This window comes from Asparagus officinalis, chromosome 7 (genome assembly GCF_001876935.1).
Source record: "Asparagus officinalis chromosome 7, Aspof.V1, whole genome shotgun sequence".
NCBI lineage: Eukaryota > Viridiplantae > Streptophyta > Magnoliopsida > Asparagales > Asparagaceae > Asparagus > Asparagus officinalis.
The window spans coordinates 61,554,380-61,565,102 of NC_033800.1; the positions used below are offsets into that span (position 1 = coordinate 61,554,380).

General features: G+C 42.0%; 1 protein-coding gene across 1 annotated transcript in view; it reads left to right on the plus strand.

Annotated features, from left to right (window-relative positions):
- Positions 252-10,723, plus strand: part of LOC109850458 (DNA repair protein UVH3) — a 19,610-nt gene continuing 9,138 nt past the window's right edge. Inside the window, exons 1-7 of the mRNA XM_020420477.1 lie at positions 252-795; positions 1,171-1,337; positions 1,460-1,580; positions 7,505-7,582; positions 7,667-7,720; positions 8,590-8,774; positions 8,923-10,606. Coding sequence (XP_020276066.1) covers positions 457-795; positions 1,171-1,337; positions 1,460-1,580; positions 7,505-7,582; positions 7,667-7,720; positions 8,590-8,774; positions 8,923-10,606 — 2,628 coding nt within the window. The 5' untranslated portion in view covers positions 252-456. The remainder of the gene's footprint in view (positions 796-1,170; positions 1,338-1,459; positions 1,581-7,504; positions 7,583-7,666; positions 7,721-8,589; positions 8,775-8,922; positions 10,607-10,723) is intronic.

Genomic DNA, 10,723 nt, shown 5'->3' on the forward strand with positions numbered 1-10,723 from the left:
CTTTGAAATCAGGTCGGTTTCCGAAGAAAAAAAATTCAAAACTTTACGGGAGTTGGAAATGGTTCTTTTTTGGGGATTAAAAGTCTAAATAGAACTGTTTTGAAAATTTGTCCGATGAAACTAATTTGGGGGCCAGTAAGAACCTTCTTCACTCTGGGCCCGGCCCCTGAAGGTTGCTATCTTACTGTTCTTTTGTCCTGTTATGGTCTTTTATAAAACCATTGGGCCCATTGGATGCCATCTCATTGCGGGCCCATTATTCAAGCACGCGCTCGTCGCAAATCGTAACCGAACTACATCGGCAGGGGAAAAATTCCGTTGACGAGTCGAATGAGAAGAGGGACATGGGTCGTTGACGACGGGAGGAAACTAAACTAAACTCCACTATCGTCCTCCTCCTCCTACAAATAATAGTCGTCTGCGGGCATTAATTAGGGCTAGGGTTAGGGCACCGTCATGGGGGTTCAAGGTCTATGGGAACTCCTCGCCCCCGTCGGCCGCCGCGTCTCCGTCGAAACCCTCGCCGGAAAAAAACTGGCCATAGATGCGAGCATATGGATGGTTCAGTTCATGAAGGCGATGAGAGACGAGAGAGGGGAGATGCTGAGGAACGCTCACGTCCTCGGCTTCTTCCGTCGAATCTGCAAGCTTCTCTTTCTCCGAACTAAGCCCGTCTTCGTCTTCGACGGCGGCACCCCCGCCCTCAAGCGCAGAACCATCGCATCTCGGAGGCGGCATCGTGAGAATGCCCAAGCCAAGATCAGAAAGACCGCCGAGAAGCTTCTCCTCAATCATGTTCGTGCTCGGCCCTTCCTTTCTACTAAATCTGTAAATTGTAATTTATTTGGACTTACTGGCACTTCAGTACCCCTAAATTCACCGTTTTTAACTTTTATCTTGAACTCCTATTTTGACAGTTTCACACCCGGAGTTTTTAGGTTGACGCTACTTTGACAAATTGATACCTCAAAGCCATAATTTTGTTCCTCATTCCACCCCAAACTCAAAAAAGCTAGAATTGGAACGAGAATTTGTTTCTCATTTGCTTTTCTGTGTTGATATTCTTCAACATGTTTAATGTCGACTTTTCGCCGGTATCAACTTTTGGGACATCGAAGTGCAAATAACCCTCTTTTATTGCATTTCTATCTTTAATGTTGTTTCTTGCAGCTTAAAGCTAAAAGGCTTGAGGAATTAGCCCAAGAGATGAGGAAAACCAAAGATGAGAAGTCTGATGCAAAGGGGAAACAGGTCGTCACTGATGAGAATCAGGGAGATAATCAAGAGCCTGATAAGAAAAGTATCAAGGCGCTCACTCAAGAAGCTTTGGATGAGATGTCTGTACTTTCTCTTTGAATTATTGTCGTTTTCTAAAACACATAGTTATGTAACAACTCTTTTCAGGGCTATGGATCTTATGTATACTTTATTAACTATTGGGTTACCCGGTTTTTCCCAGGTTGGCGGCATCACTTGCTGCGGAAGAAGAGGAGGTTTTTAATGCCAAAAAGACTACATCTGCTGGAAATGTTCAACAAGAAGGGGAGGAAGAAGAAGATGAAGATGAGGAGATGATTTTTGTAAGTTCTCAAATTTTGTTATAACTTATAAGACTTAACTTACCTGTTTAGTGCTTGATAATTAGAGACCTTATTACTAAATGAAAGGTTCATATTTCTTGACATGTTTATTGGCTATCATTATGCAGTTGGTATCTGTTGTATTTTGGAAAAGTTAGGGTTAGTCTTCTCTCATAGAGAGATACCCCTTTTTATATAATAGCACTCTTACAAATAGGTCCTTACAATATTGACTAATTACTATCTAAATAACTCAACACTCCCCCTCAAGATGGGCGATAGATATCAATCATCCCCATCTTGTTACAAAAGATATCATATTCTCTAGAACCTAATCCTTTTGTTAAACAATCAGCTAACTGCTCTTCTGATTTCACATAGCTCAAAGTCAGAACTCCTCTATTCAGTTGCTCCTTGATAAAGAACCGATCAATCTCTACATGTTTGGTGCGATCATGCTGAACTGAATTGTTTGCAATATTAATCGCCGATTTGTTGTCACACCAAAGTTGTAAGGAGTCTCTTCTAAACAAGCGCAGCTCAGATAATATGTTTTTGACCCACATCAACTCGCACAGACCAACTGTCATAGTCCTGTACTCCGCCTCAGCTGTAGATCTAGCCACCACATCTTGCTTCTTGCTACGCCAAGATACGAGATTGCCTCCAACAAATACACAGTAGCCTGTAGTTGACCTACGATCATCCATACAACCCGCCCAATCAGCATCACAGTAGCCTTCAATTCTCAGATGTCCAAAACTTCTGAACCATAACCCCTTTCCTGGACTTCCCTTAATATATCTAAGAATTCTGCGAACTGCCTCCATATGCTGTTCTCTGGGATCATGCATATATCTACTCACCACACTTACGGCATGAGTAATATCAGGTCTCGTATGGCATAAATATATAAGTCGTCCAACTAATCTTTGATATTGCTCTTTACTCACCGGGTCACCACCCTCGACACACATCTTATGATTCTGCTCGATGGGAGTAGATGCAACTCTGCAACCCAACATTCCTGTCTCTGAGAGAAGATCCAGAGCATACTTCCGCTGAGAAAACACTATACCCTTTCGCGACCTTGCAATTTCAATTCCGAGGAAGTACTTCAACTGCCCCAGATCTTTAACTTAAAATTCCTCTCCCAATTTCTTCTTCAACCGTAGGATTTCCTCAGCATCATCTCCGGTGATTACAATATCATCAACATAGACCGTCAGGATAGTGATACGAGTTTTGGAGTGCCTGTAAAACACAGTATGATCTCCATTGCACTGCCTGTACCCCATACCACAGACTGCCAACCTGAATCTGTCAAACCATGCTCTCGGAGACTGTTTTAACCCATACAAAGACTTCTTCAACTTGCACACCTTCCCAGCTACTTGAGAAGTAGCGAAGCCTGGTGGAATCTCCATATACACCTCCTCCTGGAGATCTCCATGTAAAAAGGCATTCTTGACATCTAGCTGATGTAGTGGCCAATTAAAGTTGGCAGCACATGACACCAACACTCTAACAGTGCTCATCTTCGCTACTGGAGCAAATGTCTCGTCATAGTCAATGCCATATGTTTGACTGTAGCCTTTAGCAACCAGTCTGGCTTTGTATCTGTCGATCTTGTCCTCTGGAGTTTGCTTAACCGTATACACCCACTTACATCCAACAACACGCTTCCCAGCTGGCAGAGGTACCAACTCTCATGTATCATTCTTCTTCAAAGCCCGAAGTTCCTCTTGCATGGCACTCAACCATCTAGGGTCTTGCTTAGCGACCTGCCAGTTGTTAGGTACAGGCACTGAATGCAGTGATGCAATGAATGACTTATATGCAGGTGGAATGGATGCATATGAAATGTAATTCGTAATGTCAGTATCCCAACTACCAAACTTAGCTGGAGGTTTTCCAGCATTGACTCTGGAGGTTCTACGGGGCAAGATGGGGGTATTAGAAGTATCAGGGAAGAATTCGTTACCTATCGATTCAGGTGAAGAAGTCACTGGAGAGGAGGGACTTGGGACATCAATATTTGTGGGCACTGGCACTGGCACAGGAGACGGCTCATGTTGCTGTTTCTGTCTCCTCGTGTATACTCTCAGCTCCCCCTGACATTGACTGTCACCTCCTGAGTCACCACCACTACTCAGCGGTGTACCATCACTACTCGATGGCTCAAGAGGACATGGAATCATCCCAACCACGACGTCATTCTCATTCTCATTTTCATTCTCATTCTCCCCCTCTCTACTAGCATCAGTAGAGCCATCTCCAAACAAGGAACTTAACTCTGTTTTCTCCCCATAAAAAGGTTCAAACTCTCGAAAAGTCACATCCATACTAACAAACATTGACTTGATGAGTAGCCAACAAAGATACATTTAACTGCTTGCGGATCCAGTTTACTCACCATCATTCTGTGATCTCTCACATAACATGTGCATCCAAACACTCTTGGTGGAACAACAAAAACATTCGAGCCCAAAAGCATCTCACATGGTGTCTTCATCCCTAATACTCTTGATGGCATCCTGTTGATCAAATAAGCTGCTGTCATAACAGCCTCACTCCATAAAAATTTAGGCACATTCATTGTCAACATCAATGAGCGTGCCACTTCCAGTAGATGCCTGTTCTTACGCTCAGCCACCCCATTCTGAGAAGGGGTGTCTGGGCAGGTGGTTTGATGAAGGATTCCCTGACTAGAGATGAAAGCGGCAAACTCCTTGTTGACATACTCAGTCCCATTATCTGTTCGGAGAATCTTCACCTGCATTCCAAACTGTGTCTTCACATAGGCCGAGAAATCTTGAAAACATTTGTAAACCTCTGATTTTTGCTTCATCATGTATATCCAGGTCATACGTGAATAACAATCAATGAAAGTAACAAACCATCTAAAACCACTGATAGAGGTAGTAGGACATAGTCCCCAAACATCAGAATAGACAAGTGCGAATGGTTCACAACTTCGAAGACCAGTCATCCTATAAGTAGAACGAGTATGTTTTCCAAGTTCACAGGCATTGCAAAATAACTCTTTTCTATCCACTTTCTCTATAAGTAGAACGAGTATGTTTTCCAAGTTCACAGGCATTGCAAAATAACTCTTTTCTATCCACTTTCTTCATTAACTCAGGTTCTAATCTATTTAAACTCTCAAAAGATAAATGTCCTAACCGGCAATGTTAAAGCATCGCTTCTGCCTCTGGCCCTCCGCTAACAGCAGCAGCAATCATTGCAGTCTCCCTGTCCAAATACCAAAGACCGTCACGTCTGATGCCAGTCCCAATCCTCCTCCCCGTTTCCTTCTCCTGAAAGACACACAAATCTCGATCGAATAACACGGTGCAATTTAATTGATCAATGAGAGAGCTAACTGAGAGTAAGTTAACTGGAAACGAAGGAACATGCAATACAGATGACAAGGTAACAGATGGAGTGCAATGGACCGAGCCAGTACCCCTGATGGGTTGGGATGTCCCATCAGCAGTCTGAACTGTCTCAGGATGCATATGCTTACTCGGATAATATAATGCAAACTCACTAGATGCTCCTGTGACATGCCTAGATGCACCTGAGTCTATGATCCAATCAACATGAGCTTTAGTGGATGCAAGTGCCTGAACCTGTGTACCTTTGTTCGCATGAGCATAACCAATAAAGTTACCAAAACATGTAGTGGTAGCCAGATCCTGGGTGACTTGTCTCTTGCCCTTCGAACTCTCAGCCTGAAGCTTGAACAGACGTAGTTCCTCCAGCTCTGTTATTTCAGCTCCAGTCATCCCAGCAGTAGTCTGAGACTCATCTGTCACAGCTAGGTGAGCAACTCCTTGGCCTACACGCCCCCTGCCTCCTCGATAGCTAGTCGAGCCACCAGTCTGACCACGTTCACCCCAGTTCCTTTTCCTGGGTGGCTTAGGGCACATCTGTCTCAGATGCCCTACCTCTCCGCAGTTGAAGCAATGCCTAGTCTCCCCTCTGAATCCAGTGTTATCCGGGTTGGATATCCCTAGTGCAGACTTCTCCCCTGTAAGTCCACCTATCCCAGACTGTAGCCTGATACGGCTCTCCTCCTGTATCATGGCCGAGACTACCTTTTCCAGTGGTGGGATCTTCGTCTGGTTTAGTAGCAATGTCGTCCTCTGCTCATACGCTGGAGCCAAACCTCGGAGAAACAACATGGTCCTCTTCTGCAGAGAAGCCTCGCGCTCCTTGCACTCCGGGTCCTTGCAGCTCGCTAAGGGCCAGAAGTGATCGTGATCGAGCCACAAGCGCCCCAGCTCTGTGGCGTATTCCTGTACAGTCCTCTCTCCCTGGACTATAGCGCTGATCTCCTTCTCGATCTGGAATACCCTCAGGTTATTCAACTTCTTGATGATCTCCTCCATCGGATTTTTTTTAGTCTTCTTCATCGATCCAACTTGTATTCTTGTGGTGCGCAACGAAAAATTCCGGCAGCACTTCGACAGCACAACAAGAGGGATATATCAACGAGAATTCATGTTTCACCAAGGAAACAAGAACCAGAAGCAAGATATCTCAACAAAGTGAGATATCAGCTCTTCTCTCATCAGTTCTAGGACTGACTTGTCGAGGGAACCTAAATAAGCTATTACAAATTAAGAACCAAATAGATCTTTTAATCAAACTACTTAATCACAAACCCCATCTTTTAATCCATGGTCCCCAAAAACCCCCCCCCCCCAAAAAAAAAGGCACTAATTTCCTTTCGATCCTCGCTGGGAGCTTCAGATCTGCAATCTATCTCCTCTCTCTCTCCGTCAAAGAGCTCTCCTTTTTTTTCAGCAGCCACACCAAGCTCTTCCTCTCCAAACTCATTGCATTCGCCTCTCTCCTCTCTCTCTCGCACACTCTAATCTTCAACGGTGATCGAGATCGAAATCGAAACCCTCGATGATTGATTCTGCTCTCAGATGGGATCGTTAGAGAGCGGGATCCCGTTGAAACGAACTCCGCTGCTTCGATCGTCTCCTTCGAGCGGGAGCAACCGATCGTTCTTTCATCGGCCGTTGAAACGAACTCCGCTGCTTCGATCGTCTCCTTCGAGCGGGAGCAACCGATCGTTCTTTCATCGGCCAAGATCTCGGCTAGCTCGATTCCTTCTCTTTGAAAAAGGTCGATTACATCCAATGGACTTGCACTGCTGCGGCCTTTTCTTCGTCGTGATCCTGTTTCAAGCTTTTCTTCCTGGTTCCGTGGTGGAGAAATCTGGAGGCGAGGTTGAGGAGAGCGATGGAGCGATCTTGAAGGGGATTAGGGATTTGGATTTTGGGGAAGGTGCAGGCGTTCACGAACTGGTTCGCGATCTGGGAAATTTGCGATCTGGGAAGAGACTAGGGGAGCCTCCATGGCTCTGATACCATGTTGTATTTTGGAAAAGTTAGGGTTAGTCTTCTCTCATAGAGAGATACCCCTTTTTATATAAGAGCACTCTTACAAATAGGTCCTTACAATATTGACTAATTACTATCTAAATAACTCAACAGTATCTTTTACTCACTAGTGCCATCGGTCAAATGTTTGTATTTTTTGTTCATTGTGCAAACCTTTATATGGCAAGCAAATCAGAAACTGTAATGCATGCTAAATTGACCTGTACTTCGACATAATAAATGCATATGAATCATTGTCTTCATGTTAGATTTTGTTATATAGAGTGAGAGAAACTTCAATTTGTGGAAGCACTCAAAGTATGCCTCTTTATGATTTGTTCGCTATTTTTTTCACTTGTAGCTATTAGAGTTTTGTTTTTATTGGCAAGCCTGCATTGGTTAGCTAAAGCTAGTAGTCTAATACTGGGAATCAGCCAAGCATGACATTCTATTGTTGGGCTGATGGACCATATATTCTCTTTATTAGGGTATTTAATGTTCCTGGCTCTTTGGTCATTGCAGCCTGTAACAAGCGGCAAGGTTGATCCATCTGTCTTAGCTTCTTTGCCACCATCAATGCAGTTGGATCTTCTTGTTCAGGTAAATGTCAAATCATGGCCGTTTCTTTTCATGAGATCTCCAACTGTTTCATTATCTATTTGGACTATAACCTTTTTTATATAGATGCGGGAGAATCAGATGGCTGAAAACAGGCAGAAGTATCAAAAAATTAAGAAGGTACGGATATCAATTTATTTGTATGCATTATTTGCTATATGTATAAAGTTCCAGTCACCTCACTGAATGCTTCTTCACTATTTCCAAATGGCATTAACAGATACTGATTCTGGCTTCTTCATTCTGTACCCTATTGCTTTATACCATTTATCAATCATGTTGAAATTATGGTTGTTGATCAGGCTAGAAAACCTAACTGATGTGCTGCAGTCTGATGTTTTTCTTGTGTAATTTAAAATTACATGTGATGATCTTAGTTGTGTGAACATTCAAACTTCAATAAGATCTTCCTATTGCATTTCCAGGTACTGAACTCTCTCATATGATAATATTTTTAGGATCAAATATCATTGAAGAACTATATTAGTGCGAGCTTATAACTTTCCAGTTCCATGGAGCAGTAGTTTGGAAATTTCATGACATCCTCATTAAGTATCCACTTCTTTATTTCTGATTGCATTTAGGGTATATTTGCATTTGCAGGTAACCAAATTAAGATATCTTTTCTATGATTGTATTTGGTTGGTTGCTTAACATGTATACTCATGTAACTCACTAAATAGCTGTTAATAAAAATGTCATACTAAAATTTTGATTTAACTTTTGATCTTGCATATTGTTCTTTCTATTTTTGCTTGCAAAAACTTTTAGGACTCGTGCGTAGCTTGGACACCAAATGTCTGAACTCTCAGAAGTGTCTCGACGGTCGAACCTCTTAAGCAACTTTATGTCTTCTGTCTGTCTGTATGTGAATAATCTACTTAACTAGTTTGTGTTTTGTTTAGGAATGTGATTCTGATCTCTACTATAACAATTTATTTATCATATGATTCAGCAGACTTACTTTCTATATGTTCTCGTGATATCAGACACCCTCAAAATTTTCTGAGCTACAAATACAATCATATCTTAGAACCGTTGCCTTCCGCCGTGAGATAGATGAGGTACAAAAATCAGCTGCTGGAAGGGGACTGGGAGGAGTGCAAAGCTCAAGAATAGCTTCTGAAGCAAATAGGGAATTCATATTTTCTTCATCATTTACTGGTGATAAACAGTAAGCATTAAATTATATTTTATTTTATTCTTGGTTGATGATTGATGATGGAATTTCAGTTTTCCTCTTTGTTTTACTGTTATAATCTTTTTTAGTCTTCACAAAAGAACTGGGTGATAATCCATAATCCTATTCTTTTTTGAACCAGGATGCTATCAGCTAAATCAGTTGAAAAAAATGGAGACATGGTAAATCAATCAACAAAGAAGACAATCAATTTAGATTCAGTGAAGCACAGTTTGTTCGCTAGTCAATCTCAAACTAAATCTCCTGCTGATAAAGTTACAAGTGATTTTGGAGATGATGTTGAGACATACTGTGATGGGAGTGGTCGTATGAGAGTTAGCAGAGTTAGAGGATTGGGCATTCATATGACTCGAGACCTACAACGGAATCTGGACTTGATGAAAGAGTCTGAGCAGGATTATAGCAGGGGAGGTATGAGAACAGATCTGCAATCTGAGTGCATCAAAGAAGCTTCTAGTGCAAAAGGCAACTGTGAAACTAACAGCTGCTACAATGCTTCTGTAAGTATTGAAGGAAATAGCGAAACCACTATTAGAGAGACTGGGACATTGACACAAGAAGATAATCATTGTTCTGATGACCTATCTGCTCTTGGTAGAAAACCCCTGATAGAGATATCTTTCTCAGAAGATGATGATGGAATGAAAGATGCAGATGATAATCTGTTCCTGCAGTTAGTTTCTGGAAATTCACCGTCACAATTATGTGCAAGTATCCATTCAGATAGTAGTGAAAATGAGTCTGAATCTGAATGTATTTGGGAGGAAGGAACAGTTGGTGAGAAAAAAGAAGGCTTGCAAAATGACCAAAACAAGGAAGACAGATCGTCTTTGGCAGAAGATAAAAGTTGTGAAAAATGTGAAATGGAGTGGGAGGAAGGAGATTGTGATGTTCCTAAAGATGTTTCTAATTGTTATGCTGGACAGGAAAAAGCTGTTTCACGTGGATTTCTTGAGGAAGAAGCTGATATCCAGGAAGCAATAAGGAGAAGTCTTCAGGATACAGATATACTGAGAAGTTCATCTAAATCATCTGTTAATGCAGATTTAGAGACTAATGGACATCAAACATCAGTTGCATCCCCTGGCAATTTCACATTTGAAGAAAATAGGAAGAGCACTCAGCTTCCCCTAGAGAATCATCCTGAGAGGAGTCCAATCACAGATACTGCACCGAGTGGGAGTCAAGGCCTGGAATATCCTTGTCAAGAGAATTTGCAGCATAATGTTGTAATCAATTTCAATAAAAAAACTGCTGCACCTGGAAAAACAACTGAAGAAGTTGTTTCTTTAAAACTTCAAGACAGCAAGGAAACAATATCGCACACTGATCAAAATGAAGGAATCGAAGATCACGTGAATCATGCGGAACATTCAACAAGAACTTCTGAACAATCTGGTGTTGCACCACCCAGTTTAAGAATCCCTGGGGAGGATGGTAATGGATCTGGTATTGATTTTAAACCCACAGTCAATGCACAGGATGCTGATCCTGCCGATGCACTTGCCCAAATTTCAGAATCTAGTCAGTCCATGGGCAGAAAAGGTGAAATTACCTATTCCAGGAATGATTCGTTTATGGAGAAAAATGTCTTGAACATTGACACTATGGAAGGAGAGGAAATGGGAAATTATATGAGTAGCACTCCTTATGAAGATTTGGATAATCACAATGTTGCGTCAGAAGCTACTTTGGATGAGGAAATATGTCTTCTTAGACAAGAACGTCTAATTCTTGGAGAAGAACAGAGAAAGCTTGAGCGCAATGCAGAATCTGTTAGCAGTGAGATGTTTGCAGAATGTCAGGTGTTGCTCAGACTTCCTTCAAAATGTTCTGAAAATTATTTGATTGCAGGCAGGTTTCTTACCTGTCAAATATTGTACTAGGTGTTAGAGAATGCCTTTATTGTCTGTAGGTTCTTT